This window comes from Vidua chalybeata, chromosome 10 (assembly GCF_026979565.1).
Source record: "Vidua chalybeata isolate OUT-0048 chromosome 10, bVidCha1 merged haplotype, whole genome shotgun sequence".
Taxonomy (NCBI): domain Eukaryota; kingdom Metazoa; phylum Chordata; class Aves; order Passeriformes; family Viduidae; genus Vidua; species Vidua chalybeata.
The window spans coordinates 21147426-21164260 of record NC_071539.1 but is presented as its reverse complement, the minus strand read 5'-3'; the positions used below and the strand labels follow the sequence as shown (position 1 = coordinate 21164260).

General features: G+C 43.3%; 1 protein-coding gene across 2 annotated transcripts; it reads right to left on the bottom strand.

Moving 5' to 3' along the window:
- Positions 1–939: 939 nt before the first annotated feature.
- TRA2B (transformer 2 beta homolog) lies at positions 940–16499 on the bottom strand. Of its 2 annotated transcripts, XM_053951434.1 has the most exons (9): positions 16305–16460; positions 10054–10187; positions 6541–6703; positions 6098–6286; positions 5172–5287; positions 4230–4313; positions 2373–2435; positions 1842–1915; positions 940–1346 (listed from the first exon to the last, which is right to left on the bottom strand). In XM_053951434.1, the coding sequence occupies exons 1-9, from the start codon at positions 16338–16340 to the stop codon at positions 1336–1338; spliced, it is 870 nt and encodes a 289-aa protein (XP_053807409.1). In that variant the 5' UTR covers positions 16341–16460; the 3' UTR covers positions 940–1335. The 2 variants fall into 2 exon arrangements, with proteins under 2 accessions (XP_053807409.1, XP_053807410.1); XM_053951435.1 differs by lacking the exon at positions 940–1346 and having other exon boundaries at positions 1834–1915; positions 16305–16499.
- Between the last annotated feature and the right edge of the window lie 336 nt (positions 16500–16835).

The following is a 16835-nucleotide window of genomic DNA, read 5'->3' as shown; positions in this document are numbered from 1 at the left end:
GGTGGTCAGGTCCTGGAAGGAGCTGCTGAGGGAGGTGGTGGAGTCCCCATCCCTGCAGGGATTTAAAAGCCTGTGGATGTGGTTATTGGGGACATGGCTAAATGGTGGCATTGGCAGTGCTGGTGAATGGTTGGAGTCCATCTTAGAGGGCTTTTCTAAACTAAATGATTCCGTGATGCACCGTGGCCTTGCAATGCTCACACCAAGCATGAACTGACCTGGCACAGGGATCTGGGACACTCGCAGCACAGGAGCCACGTGACACATCACAAAAAAATGTGTCAACAGGAGCAGCCAACACAGCCCTGAATGGGCTATTACTGCTCACACAATTTCAAGTAATTACTGCCATGGTCCTGTTGTCCACTCTGGAGAGTAAAACGAGGGAAGTTTTAACAAATACCTGGATCATTTGTAAATCCCTAAGACACCTGGTGTGCTGCTGCTGGCCACCTCCTGTGCAGGCAGCTGAAGCAGGTGGGGCCTGCTCCCTCAGTCTCTTCCTTTGCATGATGGCACACCATTCTTTAAACTTTGTTCCCTACATCCATAGAAAGCATCAGTTTTGAGTCTAGAAATTTTGTTATTTCCACAAAACCCCGCATTCTCACCACAAACCAACGTGAAAATCTCCTCCAACACAAGATTAAAAAATAACTGGCTCACAGATCCAAGTGCACAAATTCACTATGTGATATGACAGATACACATGAAGTGTTGGCCCAAAAGCTTTTATGTACAAGAGGCAACAGCTGAACACCCAAATGAGGGATTCAGTGCTGATTTCACAGATGAGAAATGGACTTGAGAAGCACCTCAGATGCAATTTACTTGTGGGACACCAAAAGAGTGGTTCTTCCTGGAAGGAGTGGATGGCATTTGCCCTGGGATTACCTCAGCTCTTTTGTTTTCTTGGCAAAAATAAGTAGGAAAAGAAAAAACAATCATATTTTTATTTTATTTTCTCACTTTCAGAAAGCATTTTACACAGGTTTGGATCTTGGGAATAACTTGGAATCAGTAGAAAAAACTAACTGAATAGTTTTTGTCTTTACAATAGAAACCTTTCAGGAGTCAAAATGGAGACTAAAAAAATACATGCAAAACATACTCCTTTCAAAACACAACTGGAAACAAAGCACCAAACTACACAAATATGCAGAATGAAACAGCATTGAACACCACAGAAGTTGTCTTCATAAAAGGTGTAAAAGTCACCTAATTCACTAGGCACTGTCACTTGGTTAAACAGAAGAGACAATAAAAAAATATTGTCCACAAACTTGCCATTTCAACTCAAAGGCTGTAGCTAGAAATTCCTCTATGTGTCATGCTTTAATAGCGACCTGAAAGACAAAAACAAAAAAGTCAGACTTCATGGATTGAGAGATTTCTGGCTAAATCCACTGCCTCTCCTCAAACCTGCATCAGATCTGAGCCCGATGTCCTAGAGGTAACCAAACTCCTGCTTTAACAGAGTTCTAGAGGAAGAAACAGGATCTCAGACTCATAACAAGGGCTGTTACCTCACTTGGTTTTCCCCTATTTGCTCTGTCCTCAAGGTTTCTCAATGAAGCATTAAATTAACTGTGGCTCAATAAAATATCCACACCGAAGTCAATCTTAGTGGGCACAGAAGCTCAAAAGAAGTTCAAGGAATTGGAAATTTACTTTAGAGACATGAACTCTGTGACTGGGCTAGGCCCAGGGAAGGTGAGGTTGGACAGGGCTTGGAGCAACCTGGTCTACAGAAGGTGTCCCTGGTCACAGCAGGGGCGGAATGGGATGAGCTTTAAGGTCCCTCCCAACACAAAGCATTCCATGAGTCCACGACTACTTACGAGGTGAGTAGGACCGGGATCTAGACCGGGATCTGTAGCCTCCTCGGCTGTAGTACGGGGATGGTGACCTCCTCCTGTGACAGGGGTGACACAAACAATTCCTTTGTTACAAGCTGCACAGGTGAGTGGCAGCAGCTTTATGTGGGTAGCTCTAACCCCATCCTGGTCTCAGGAATGCACTTGGGAAAGCTAACAAGCATGGGAGACCTGATCAACGTTTCTACTGGGTAACAAAACAAAGATCTGAATTCTCTTTTTTGTTACTAGGTTTTATTATTTTTGACTAACACAACAAATAGAAGCTCTTGCACTCACAATCTGCTTTCATGTGAATTTAGTCTGAAGCCAGGAGCATCCCACACAAGCAGGGTAAGCCAAATCCACCTTCACTTTTAATCTGAATTACTTGTCCAAGATGAAGGTGTCCTTGACTTACAGTCAGTGCTACAGGCAGGCACCCCCAAACCCCTCCAATCCAGGCACTCCCAAGTTTTGTGCTTCCTTGTATAGTTCCACTAATCCAGCACACACCTGTAAAACTGATCCCTGTCCTGAACAGCTCTCCAGCCTCCTCCACCGCCGCCACCTCCTCCTCTGTGAAAACAGAAGCAGAATGACTTTTAGGAATTTAAAAAATAAAAAGTTCACTGTACAAACCCCCCCTCATCGAATAAGAAAATGATGTGAAGATAAGACAACATTAGTTCCTACACTGGCTGATGCTGAATTACTTCATTTAACATTGATTTTTAAGCACTTACCTACTCAAGGAAAACCTTTATAATTATTATTTTCAAGTACCAAGATCAACTCACTATCCTGAGGAAAAACACTGATTCTAAGGTGGAGGCAGGGAAAACCCTCCTATCCTGACATTTTAACACTTCAGAGTCACATTTAAACAAGAACTGTGATGTAACTTCCTATGGAGAACAGAAACAACATCTTATAGTATTAATACTGAGTGGCTGGACTTCAACCTCCTCAGATTCAGATCAGCAAAGCTTTACCAGGAGACTAAATCAAGTTTCAAGTCTTCCCTAGTTGTTTTGGGGGGGACTGCTTTTTTTTAAAGGTTATTCCCTTATTTACAGACACTTTTTCAGGCAAAATTAAGCCTCCCACTGCAATAAGGAGAAACTGAAGTTTTAACAGGACAATTCCCACCTGACACTGCATTTCCCTTAGGGCATTATTTTCACAGAGGGCAGGGAATGCAAAGGAATTGTTACCAATGGAATTTTTAGGGTGGGGTATGCAATGCTTCACTGCATCTTGAACAATTCCAACTTTTCCTTCTTCAGGGAAGCCCTCACAACATAGCTACACTTCTCTCTTCCTCAACCAACCCATGTCTGTAGGAGGGGAAAGTAGCAGACCATGACATTTTTCAAGTAGCCACACACAAGTAATTTCTGGCCCCATATTTATTCACGGAATGCCAGAATGGTTTGGGTTGGAAGGGACCTGAAACACCATCCAGGGGCACACCCCTGCACAGGCAGGGACACCTCCTGCTAGATAGAGCAGGTCACTCTCACTGGCTCTCTCCAGACCCAACCACAACTTCTGGTAACATCCACAAACCCTATCAGAATGAAAAGGCACCACTCAAGCACTTAAGGCTTGGGCCCATACCCTAACTTTAACACAGAATTCTGCAATTGCAGGAATGTTTGGTAGCGCAGACAGAGACAATCCACTCGTATCTTTGTGCTCATCTTAACAGTGTCCCAGAAATTTTGGGGATTTTGCAGGGGACAAGGGTTTTGCTGGAAAATGCAGTAAATTACTTTATCACCAAAACCAACTGCACCCCGACCACGATTACACACACATCCAACATGATAAAGGAGTGTTAAAAAAGCCTTTTAATGCAGATGTCCAATACACAACAGGTCATGCTCCAATCCCCAATTCCTTATTTTTGGCAACATTTGAGGTGCTATAATTATGAGCAGGAGATACAGGGGACCACTGAAACTTCCCACTTTTTATCTACTACACTGTGCTCAAAATGTAAGCTGGCACTATAATACAAACTCAAATATTAATCTGCACCATTTCAGTGCTAACAGATGAACCAACTAAAGGTTCTAAAATGAAAATGCAAAGAACACACTTTGTTTTTCAAAACTCAGTGTGGATTCAGAAAACATTTTGGACTAAGCCAGGCCACAGGTTCAACACCATCAAATATTTCTCAATCCAACCAATTTGATTTGTACTGAGCAGTCATTTTGGTGGTGATTTCACAGGAAGGTTCCAGAATGACAGTGAGGGCAAAAATATTCTGGAATAGTTATGTAGGAAGAACTGCCTAATGCTTGCACAGGCAGATGAGAAAGCAGAGTTTAGAAAGCAGCAAAATATTCCAAATATGCTCACCTGTATGACCTGCTGTAATAGTCACGGTCATCGTAGCCTCTGTCATAGCCTCTGTCATAGTAATCTCGTCGCCGTGAGCTGCCACTGCAAGGATTGAAGGAAATTGCATTTACTAAGACACAAAACTCTAACTTTGTCTGCAGTCTGGTAAATTCACACTATTTAAACTAGATTCTATTATTATGTCACATCCTTACAGTTGGAAGACTGCGAGCACTCCTGTTTTCCCAGGAGTGCAGGTGGGAACAGAACTACTCAAATAATTGCTTTTTAAATGCTTGAACTTTCAGTTGTTTTCCTCAACCTTTATAAACCTCAACCTTTTGGTATCACAAGCACATGAAGAATTCCATTCTGAGACAAGTCTTCATTCCCTTTTAACTCTGAAAAAGCTCCTGTTCCATCAACTTTCTGACTAAAAAAAATCAGAAACCTGTAGTCTCAACACAACATCACCATAACCATCAGTAAGCTGAATGTCTTGGGAAATGAACAAGGGAATGCCTTGGGAAAACAAATGACAGTGTTGGCAACTGAAAGTCAAAAGTGCAGTGTGTGAACACAGCAAACTGCTAATCCCTAACGTTAACTGAGCCACTCAGCTCCTTGACCAGCATTTGTTCATTCACTCATGAAAACCTAAGCTTGCAAATATTTGAAGGTACACGGGAAAACTACATAAAATAATTTAGAAATTGTCTAAATGTCTTACTGTTGACACAAGCATTACTACTGATGCTCATGTCTAGTGTTTTCAGTACAGCACAGCAGCCATGAACAAGGAAACACAACTTGTGCATTAATGCATAAGCCCAAGGAATCAGGAAAACCACTCAGATTCAGGTGTCTCAGAGGAGAAACAGGAGTTTTTACAAAACAATGAATCCTATCCTCTACTGGTTGGGGGGAAAAAACCCAACCAAAACCATGGATAAAACTCACTAAGTGGGTCTTCCCATATAGATTCCAGGGGTAGGTGTGTGAGGTCTTTTTGTTATGGAGAAGTCTACCCGGATCCTTCTTCCATCCAGCTCCATCCCATTGGCACGTTCCTTTGCCTAAGGAATGACAGAAGAGCATTAGCTGTAGGTATGAACTTCAGCAACAACACAAATCTCTAACCACTGCTTTAAGTGTTAAAATGTCCTAAAAACCAGCCCAGTTTGGAGGCAGGTCTGAGTGTCACATCTTACAGTGAATGTACTCTGTACTCTCTAGGCCAGCTGGACTTATGTGCCAGGAACCACTGAAAATGTGACTTCTATGGCATTAAAATCCTGAACGGAAACATCACTGGGCAATTGTTTCAGTGCCTCTGATGTGACTAAGAGCAGTCTTTGAACATGCTGATGTAGGGAGATATAACTACTCCACCACACAACATAAAACATTTACAGGTTAGAAGAACATCAGTAAGGTATTCAAATACATCCTTCAAATTACCATAACCTTGAATATAGTATCAAAGTTACAAATAAAAGGTAAACCAAAACCAATCGTGCTTTGGTTCTTTTTTGTATGCCAAGTAGCAGGACCTACATATCAAGCTCCAACCCAAAATGGAAGACTTCACGCCAGATGTGGAAAAGTCTGGAGATTTTCTGGAGTGGAGTTTATGCAGAATATAAGCCTTGTTCCAGCCCATAAAGGGCAGCATTACAAGGACTGGTATGAGTGTAGGACTCTCTACTTGGGTGATTACAGAATTCCTGATTCATTCTGCAGCACTAGTAAGCCCAAATTCCATGATGACAAAATTCCAAGTATTTTTCAGGCTGAGTTTCCCCTGGCTATACCCTGTGACAGAACACACACCCCAGGAGCTCAGAGCCCAACAAACATGGCCCACACTGTGTACCCCAACCTACTTCCTTGGCATCCTCAACGTTCTCGAAGTAGACGAACGCAAACCCTCGGGAGCGCCGCGACTGCTGGTCGTACACGATGGAAACATCAGCAATGGGCCCATACTTGGAGAAAACCTCTCGCAGGTCTCGTTCTGTAGTGTACAGACTCAGCCCAAACACTCCGAGACAACAGTTTGGATCAGGGTTTGCCTAAAGGAAAGGACACAGATATTAAAATCAAATTGGGTTTATTTGCAGTGCAATGTATTTCTGAAGTTGTGACTGTCAGGGCTTCAAGAAAAACAACAAAGATGTGGCTGAGATTTGGGTCACCTGCTAATAGACAGTAATACATTAAACCTACAGGAGCACAAGCCTTTCACAAAACCCCTTTGTGCTTCTCAGGGCACAGAGACTGATTCCAGGATGCATCCAGGACCATGACTCATCCCTCACACACGTACCCTGTTCCCAATGTGACGTCTCCGAGTAGACATGGGGGAATGGCTGTGACTATGCCGTCGCCGGTAGTCCCGACTGTACGACCTGCTTCTGGATCTCCTGTGGGAGCGGGAACGGGAGCGGGACCTGGTGTAGTGTCTGCGGGAACTCCTCCTTGATCTAGACCTGAGGGAAAGAAGAGAAACATATAGTGTTGGGCTTGTTGGGGTGTTTAACATTTCAAAAATCCATCAGTCACAAAAAGCTCAAATAATTGTTTTCCAAAATCCTGCAGTACCACATACCTCAGCTATAATCCATTTACTCACTACTCTCAAGGACTGTAAGCTAAATCTTTACTATCAGATTACTACAGACAGTCTCAGGGCATTCCTGCTGCAGCCCAGGAACTTGACCACAGTCAGCTCTTCCTTTCACAAAGCTACCTGGGTGTGACACACGTGCTTACAATATTCAGTGTTTAGGTAAAAACAAGTGGGGAAACTTTCTTTTCTCATATATCAGACAAAGGGAACAGGTAAATATGCTTTAACACAAAGCATGCTCTATGCTAAGGGGGGCATTCTCTCAGTGCTGCCTTGGGTGACACTGAAAAGCAAATGCCCCTGAAACAGAGCTGAACACAATCTGAAGAAATCAATCCTGAGCTGGCTCATTTACCTGCTGGTATTTCAGCAGTTATTTAGCACTGTTTGTCCATGAATATTTACATGTTCACACTCTTAAGTGCATTTATGTAAAGGTGCAACTGCTCACTAATTCTTTTTCCCCAAAATGATTTTCTTACATCAAGAGCTCTTGTGGACATGAGAGTCTGAAACCCTTCAATTCCTTGTCCCAAAGCCTCAGCCTTCCCAACACAGCCAATCCTAGAGGAGAAGCTGGGCACTCACACGGGGCTACTACACCTGATCTTGGTCTGCTGATGGCTGCACTGAATAACCTGCACTCCACACCACTCCCAAGAAAAACCCCTCGAGGCTAAGAAGTGCAATAAACAGTGTAACAGTCAATGGATCTGAGTCACAAATTGCTGATTTTCAGGCTCTTGTGCCTTAAATGTCCCCTTCCTCTAATTCCACAGCAGCACCACCCCCTTGGTGTGAGGGAAGCTCTGAACCTGAACTGCTTTTACTCCTGAGCATTTAACAGCTTCTTCCAATCTTTCTCACAAGTGTCACCAGGCAGCCAAACTGCTTGATCTATCTCCTCAAAAAACACCTCCAACCTCATCAGGAGTGAGCCAGAGAAGCTCAACTTAAAATGCATATTCATGTCCAGGAGAAATTAATTCACCGTGTCTCATTACAGCACTTCTCACTATGTATTTATACAGAAAACATTATTTTTGGCAACAAAATAATAATAAAAAAAAGAACTTCCCTGAAGCTGGGAAAACAGTAAAAAATGAGAGAAATTATAATAGCAAAAAGAAAAAAAAAACTCCACACATGCACACAGCCACATTTCAGCCACTGACATAGGAAAAAAAAAATTAAGGCAAACATAGAAGTGGTATTTCAGGTACCAGACTGATATCAGCCAAAGACAGGAGCTACAAACATCAAAAGTAGATTTTAAAATCAAGTATATCCACACCCCAACTGATAAAAACACCAGGACACAAGTTGGTTCCCAAAACAAAGTTTAATTTATAAAGCTGGTAACTCAAAAATACATTTGCAACAGAAACTACCAAGAAATGTAGAAGTTATCACAGGGTATTTCTCTGGGGAAAGCCAGAGTTCAAAGATCTGCCCATGACCACAGCCCAACGTGTGACACCACTGAACAGAGATTAAAGTATATTGTTTCTAAATATGTGCCTCGACACAATTCTGTCCAAATCTACTAATCAACACTAACTCTGGCATGTAATTCCATTATTTCCAGCCATAAGCATCTTCAAGACAGCTGTTAAATGCTCAGGAAGCCATGGAAGTTATAAACTTCTACTTTTGGGTCATCAAAAACTAGAAAGCCAGTTGCCAGGGTGTTATTTAAACACTGTTTATTGCAAAAGTAAGATTTGCCAGGTCTCTCATAAATTCTACATCTTATATTTGCTTCTTCAGAATTGTGTACCATTTGTGACTGTATTTTTACTCAGTATTGTGGTTATTCTGCAAGTGGGAAATGTTTAAAGAAGCATGGAATCCCTAGAGTCATATGGATTAGAAGGCAGAAGAATATGCTGGGAAGGTGTCCTGAATTTGCTGTTTTAATATTAAAAGGTGTTTTGCAGCTTCCCTCCCCCAAGGTTTTCAAATCCCAACTGGATAAAGCCCTGACAGCAGGGTCAGAGCCCAGAGCCCCAAGCAGGATCTGGGACAGGGCGCTTCCTGAGCTACCCCATCATCTCTCACTGCTGGCACTCCCACAGGTCACTCCAATTCCACATTTGCTACTGGTACTACTCTAACAAGCATTTATTTATTTTATTCAACACATTTCTTCTTATACTACAGGGCCTGCCAGGTGCATGATATGACACTTGTGACTGTGCCTGAATTAAACAAAAAAAAACCTTATTCTTCTGCTGTCACAGCTTCCCAATTACATTCCTTCTCACAAAAGCCTTTCTGTTTGATCTTGCAAGATTTAACACATTATTTGGTTATGTTTTCAACCCTGGGTGATTGCTGACAGCACAGTATCTTCCTCCAGCCTGCCCCCAGGCTTTGGCAATTCATTGCTTGTTCACATAAAAAGTGTGTTGTGAACAGCTCACCTGAAAACCACACTGCTGAAACCTCACCTTTTTTTTAGCCTGAATGCCTACAAATGAATAAAGAAATTACCAAGACATTAATTTCTGTAGTCAGCAGTCAACTATCTACTCTTTTTATTCTGACCCTGCACACAGCTTGTTTGGCAGGTGAGTATCAGGAGAGGTAACACAGTGCAACAGGCACGTGGATGTTTGTGCTGCCACATAACAAATACAATAAGTAAGCTCTCCACAACTCTTCTGAAGAGTTTGCAGAGCTGTCTAATATTCAAAACTTCCTACCCTATTAATTTTCAAGCTAAATCAACATATTTAAAATGTCAGACTGTGAAATTCACATTTATCTACTGCTTCTTTTCACTACTCCAGGAACATCAATGCTTCCAGTGAAGAAACATAATACGCGAATGTAGCTTAAAATGGGACATCTGCTGATGCACCAAACTCTGTTAATGCACAAAAAAACCTAAAACCTGGAGTTTCTAGTCAGTATTCCAAGAGATAAAAGACACAAGGCAGTAGTCCAAGAGATAAAAGGCAGGCACTTGCTAGTGTATCAGCAAGGATACAAGGCTACATAACTGATTTAACTGTTGGAAGAAACAGCAAAAATATCTGAATTTATGTAATTTGGCTTTCCCAATCCTGAAACCACACACGCCCCTTTGTATCTCATATCCACAGGAGATCCTCTAACTCTGGAAACAGAACTGCCTAAGCTGGGCCATCTCTGACAATCATCTGACTTGTGAGGAGGAGGAAGAGGTAAAAGAAGCAAACTCACCTGGATTCAGACCTGGATCTAGATTTTGACCTGGAGCGCCTGGAATCCTCCTTAGAGCGAGATCTTGCAGGGGTGTGCCTCCCCGACTTGCCAGACCCATGAGCACTTCCGCTTCTGGAAGCAGAACGGGATTCCTGCACGCAGATATTGAAAGCCTAATTTGTACACAATTCCTTGTTCACCTAGGGGCTGTAAACAAGCTCCAGTGAAATAAATGGTAAATATTCATAGCTATGTGTCCGGGCAGTTGGCATTAGCACTGCCTAGATTTTTAAGGAGTTTTTTTTTCCCTGGTAGACACTTCTTTACCCTGCATGTACTTTTGCTATTAAACAGATAATGCATGCATGTTTAGCAAAATATACAGGGACACATAAACAGACTAGTAATTACTTAGCGTAGTGCTTTCAGATTCCAGATTACTTCTTATCTTAACTTCATTTTTATTCCTTTTCTTCATTCTTCCGTTTCAAATTCTGACTTCTTTCATCTTCCCCACTTCACACAAATTGCTCAATATTCTACAAGTGGGACTTCTGGTCTGATAATTAGCATGCATTCACTTTCTTTTTTTTCAAATTTCAGCTTCACTTATTCCTGAGCTTCAAATAATTCTCATTTATAAAACTTGTCAAATGGCGACTTCCGCATTTTCCTTCTTCAACATTAACCTTAATAGAAAAAGAACAGGATGAAGAATATTTAAGAACTCCAGGATAAAATCTAGTGCCAAAACTGAAACTAGAAAAAAAAAAGTGTTGTGGACTTTTACTGTAAATGCAGTTCAAGAATTGAATCTACCAAAGCCCTACAATTTTATCAACAGGTTCAGTCAACTCAGTTAAACTTAGCTCTAAGTAGCTGAATTTGCTATTTATGCCTGTATTTAACAGCAAGTGCAACTGGATCAACTGAGTACCTACTAAGGAATTGTAGCATCAGCGAGCTCAAAATAATTTGCACTATCAGCCACACACTGAGACAAAATCACCAAGGAGTGACTCCAGTGAGGTCCTGCTGCGGCCACTGATGGATGTGCTTTTGAATGCAGAAAGCACAGCACAGTTGGTCCTTCCATGAACTCCAATTATCTGAACTTTGGGCCCCTCCTGCAGTTTGGCAGCCCTGGTGTGAAGGTTTAGGAGCACACACCCCCAGCTGCCTGCACAAGTGGGATTACATGTGCAGGCTTCGTGTTTCCACAGAAATCTGCATGCCCCACTGACCAGAACTGCACCTGAGCCCCACACTCCAAACTGCTCTGGACTAACACCCCTCCTGCTCTGTTATTTACTGGCAATCTCAGCTGGCACTGACATGACCTAATTAACAGTTTCAACTTATGTATTTTTATTTTTAAATCAGTATAATGCTTGGCTTTAGTCATATGCCTTAACCACTTGAACACACTCATAGAAAGTATTCTTAATTTCAAGATATTAGAGAAAATTTAAAATTCAGCAGAATTATACTTCTTTCTGAAATCCTAAATGTAGTGCAAATTCTGATGAAGAAAGCTCACCAATGACACTGGGTACCAGCTTTTTTTCAAAAATCCCCTGTTTTATCTTTCTAATATCTCTTATACCTGAACACTAACTTAATGGGAATCCTGTACTAAGCATTCAGAAATTCATTTGCTAACCCAAAATTTACACGCTTCAACCACTTCCATACAATTTCAACCAAAAGTTACCTGTTTACAACTCCCTACCACACAGGAGAAAATAAACATGATGTACAGGACAAAGCAGGTTTGCAATTTATCCCAAGAGCAACAGAAATAGCAAAGCTGGCCAAGGCCCTATTCTTCATACAGGTATTTAAGGTTTTGTCCCACGTACTAACACTGCAAAGGGCAGGGGGAATATTTAGGAGTAATTTAAGTTACAATTAACTAATTTAACCTAAATCCATTACTACCTTCCAAAGAAAACCCTCCACAGAGATGAGTTCTGAGTCAATATATTAATTTTGCCATAAGAAGACTTAGCTCTTTAACAAAGTTAGACAAAGCAAGATTGAAGAAGGACTAAAACCCAAACTAAGGCTGCTTTTCACCAGAGGAAAAATACTTCAATTCACAAAAGATAATCTGGGCTAAACAGAAGGAGCTGTGTCCAAGCACAGGTGGAGAGCAGAAAGAAAAGGAGAAATGCAGGATCAGAGGGAAGCAGTTGGGAGGATTTTGCCCACAAACACACACCAAACCCTTTTTCAAAACTCTTTAAAGTCAAAAAGCTTTGAAGAAATGAGTAGAGTACAGGCAAGTCTTCAAATATTTGGTACATTTTTCAGGCAATCTTGGCTTATTATGTTAAGGTTGATATGGAATCTGGACACTGAGGAGAAACTTGGGAAGAAAATGTCTTAAAGACAGCTATCTACCAAAATCAAAACAATTTAACAGCTGGCCTATTTTCATTCACTCCTCTGCATTTCACATTTCTCAATCTTTAAAAATCCACTTTTTTTTCCCAGATTATCCTTCAATCCACCACATTTTACAGGATTATTGCACTTCTTTATTCCAGCCTTAAAGGAATTCAATGCACCCCACCTGCTCTGGATATCACCAGGACTGGTAATAACCCCCAAAATTACCATGTTGCCCCTTTTCCACCCAAGGCCCAGGAAATCCTCCCTATCCAAAATTTTAAGTACCAGGGGCCTGCAGCACTGCACATTTATTTTACACCCTTTAGGGTTCACACCAGTCACTCCCACAGCTTGTTTCTCCCATCTTTTATTGTTGTTCTTTTTACTTTCTTTTCCTACTCTTTGCTCCTTCACTCTGTGAATTTTAACTTACTGAAAAATGCTCCAGTGTGCTCCTGGCATGACATGGGAAAGAGGGAAGAAACAACCTTCTTTACCCTGCCTATATTCCAGCACTGCTGGTCAGCAGATCCAGACTGGTATTCACTAAACTAATAACCATTTTTCCCCCCTAACCTAAAGTTTGTCAAGTCTGAATTTAACCTCCTTCCCCACATCCCTTGGTCTTTATCAACAGTTCTTCCCCTTCACCAGGCACTTCTGGAATTCACATGGAATCCCTGAAGTCCAGGCTTGTGGATTCCAAATGGTTCATTCCAGACCTTGAGCACATTCAAACCAAGTGCTGGGATGATTTTAACAGCTCTAAGCACATTCACAAAGAGCCTTCCAGCCATGTACTCTGAGCAGGGAATGTCCCAAAGCAGGATTATTTGGGGGGCAGTCGGTAGGAAAGGTTTCCATGGACAGAAGCAGCTGGAAAGTAGATGATGGCCACAGTTCTTTGCATTTCTGAGATCCAGGTTTTCCTCACCGGGATGGAAGTTAGAGATTTCAGTCAGTAATGTAAGATACAGAGAAATAGAAGTATTAAGGTTTTATAATCATATATTCCTATGAAGCTATGTATTTCCACTTGTTTTCCTAAGGAGAGCTGCAGCCTCACATGACATTATCAGATCTGCAGCCTCTTTATTCAAGGTGTCTCTGTGTTGACTGCACATTCCCCAACCTCTCCCTTATGGAAGTTGCCTCCCTTCCCCTGAGGGACACGAGATCACTGCTGGGGGAGCTGGGGATTCACTCGAGGGAGAGCAGAACCATCCCCTTCCACAGGTTTCCAAACTCCACAGAAAGAACAGTGTGTTCTAAAAAATCAGGCCACAGCTTCCTCCCACCACTGCTGCCACTGGCTCTGTGGGCTCCTCCAGTGCCCAAGCTGGAAGGAAATTTATCCACCAGCAAAACCCAAATTATTTTCTGACAGGTTTGGGCACTGAATGAGCTCCCCAAGAGGTTCCATCAAGTGCCAGCTGGTAAGGGAAGAACACAGAGCATGATCCATCCCTGTGGTGGCACTGAGTGATCAGCTGATCTCCAACCTCAAACTGCTTCCTCAGACCTCCTTCTCACAAAATTTAGCAGTAAAAATCACTCTTTCTTGAAAACACATGTATTAAATACCTTGTAAGTAATCTGTAAACTGAGCTTTCATACATAAAAAACCCCAAACAAACAAAACCCCCCATCCCGACTTGCATATTGAACAGCTTCTGACCACATACCAAGCCATCTCCATCACAATTAACTAATTCACAGTGTAGGATTCATTAATTTGGCCTTTAACTCGTCTTTTTTTCCAAACCCTCCATGCCTGAGTCCCATGTGCTTCCATGAGAATCAATTCAGTGAAAACAAAATTAAGCTGGAAAACCATGGCATTGCAGCATAACAACAGCATCTCAATTATAATCCAGTATTTAAGTACTGTATTTCATAATTTACAGTTTCTTCAGTCAAAAAGTTTCTAGAGTTCATCCCCTTATGGACCATAAGCTGTAAAAGAGAATTCAAGTGGGGATTTTTTCTTCTATTTTTCCTTCCCCTTTTAAAAAACACTATAATCCAGAGTAAATTCGTGCTGCTGCTTAAACAAGTTCCAGTCCTGGCAAAATCACCTGGAACTTCTTCATCCCAAAAGCTGCCATGAGGGCTCAATCAAGTCAGGCCTGCAAACCAATGCAGCTGGAAATGGAGTAAAACAAGATCCAGCTGCCTGAATTCCCAGATCTGACTGGCTGAAGAACACCACTGCGGGAGAGAGCAGGAGCACAATTCCTGCTGGCAGCCTGCACTCGGGACAGTTTAAGATAGTTGCAATCGTATTCCAGATTATTTATCCAAACACTAACTCAACTCTGCAGAGACTCCAGCTTGGAAAAGCTCAAAAGCCATTGACTCAGTAAAACATAAGCACTGAAGTAAGCAAAAAGCCCCATAAATAACACTGGCAAGAGCAGAAGGAAAACCAATCCCTGCTCCAGTCTGGAATAGCAGGTGTGCAGCTCTATGGTTTCACCTTTACAAACACGTCCATTTCAAACAACTTACCTATTTAAAGGTCACAAAAATTCAGACATAACTCATACTAGGCATTGGCAAAGACTGCCTACAAATGCTTTAATACATTTTTATATTAAAAATGTGACAAAGTAGCAGACAACAATTTCTGCCCCAGTACTCTGCACGATTGCTTCACATAAAAAGACTTTGCTATAGAAAGTTTATTATTTCCACTCTTTCTGACTGAAAATATAATGCAGGTTATCCTGGCAAACTTCATTAAAACTACATTTGCTTCCAGTCCGACCTGCATAATAATCAAAGCATCTTTAAAACAACTAACACACAGATAATTCACCCTGAGCAAAAAATACCCCCTCGCTAAAAAAAGTTCAGAGTGAATGAAGATACCAATGAAAACACAGGCGATAGCACGAGCCTATTCCTTAATCCCTGTCTTTCACCATTCATTCCCATTTTTAGCCCCCTGGAGACCAATTTTTTCTAATCTTACCTACCTTGAAGTAGAAACACTCACATATTACAGCTTCTTATAGTGCATTAATAAGATAAAACCATATTCTAAGAAAGATACTGCTCAGAATGACTACGTTTTCTAATAATTCTTGCCCTCTCCAGTTTAAAACTTAGGAACTTATCACCTCCACAAATCCCACCGATGCTGCAGCAAAAGATGTGAATTATGCTAAAAAAAATCCCCAAAGCACAGTACTGACCCTAAATAAAGACATCAAAGGCAAACAAGGCTGATCCAGTAAATAAAAAGCAATTACAAATGTGCATCAGAAACGTGAAGCTTAGCAAGTCATCTATTTCGACATTAGGATAAACTCATCCGGACTGCGAGATCTTTCCGAAACTAGGAGCCTTGGGAGGTATCTGCTGCAGGTTTCACAAAGCCAAGGGGCTGCCTCCGATTATCAAGTTGAAATTAGAGAAGAGCCCAAGACACCTGGACGCCAGGCCCGAGGAGTAGTTATTGTTACAGGGGGGTGGGAGCGAAGAGCTGTCTAAATTAGAGAGCAACTCGAGAGTGGATTGCAAGGCGGCTCTGGAGAGAGGATAATAACAGGATTCCCCTTCCGCCGGGGTGGGACGGAGGGCGAGGGGCCCCTGAGGGCTCGGGGCCGCCATTTTGTCCCTCCCGGGCGCGCGGTCCCAGCCCAAGATGGCGCCGGGCGCCTCATGCGGGGAGCGGCCCCTCCGCCATCGACCCCGCCGCGCCGCCTCACCCGCCTCTCCGCTCCCGCAGAGGCTCCGCCACCCGCGAAAGGGGACACGGGGGCACACGAGGGAACCGGCGCCACCCGAAGGCGATGGAGTGGGTGTGTGGGGAGGGAGGGGAGCGGGGGCCCGGCCGCGCAGCGTGCTCGGGCTCCGTGTATTACCCGTTCGCCGTAGTTTTGCTCCCCGCTGTCGCTCATCGTCCCGTCCCGCTGCTCCCACCACCACCGCCGCCGCCCGAACCGGACACGACCGACCCCGGCGACAGCACCGTCCGCGCGGGAAGTGACGAGACCGCGGGGCCGCGCGCGCGCGCTCGGCAGGACACGCCCCCAGGGCGACATCCCTGAGCCGGAGGCCGCGCCCGCGCCCCAAAGCCACGCCCCACATGGCACCGCCCCCGAAGAGAAGGCCACGCCTCCGGCTTTAGGCCACGCCCCTGCTCTGAGGCCGCCCGCGAGCCGAAACCACGCCCTCGACGGGGCCACGCCCCCACCAACCACCCCCCGCGGCCCTCACCGCCCTGGGTGCGATGGCCACGCCTCCTGACGTCACATGCGATGTCAACTCCACGACCCCGCCCCACGAAGCTCCGCCCCCTGCCCCTCAGGTGAGGCCCCGCCCCTCGCCCCAGGTGAGGCCGCGGAAACAGTTTAAAAATGTGATTGCGAGGGACGTTTTTTGAGTGTTAAAGC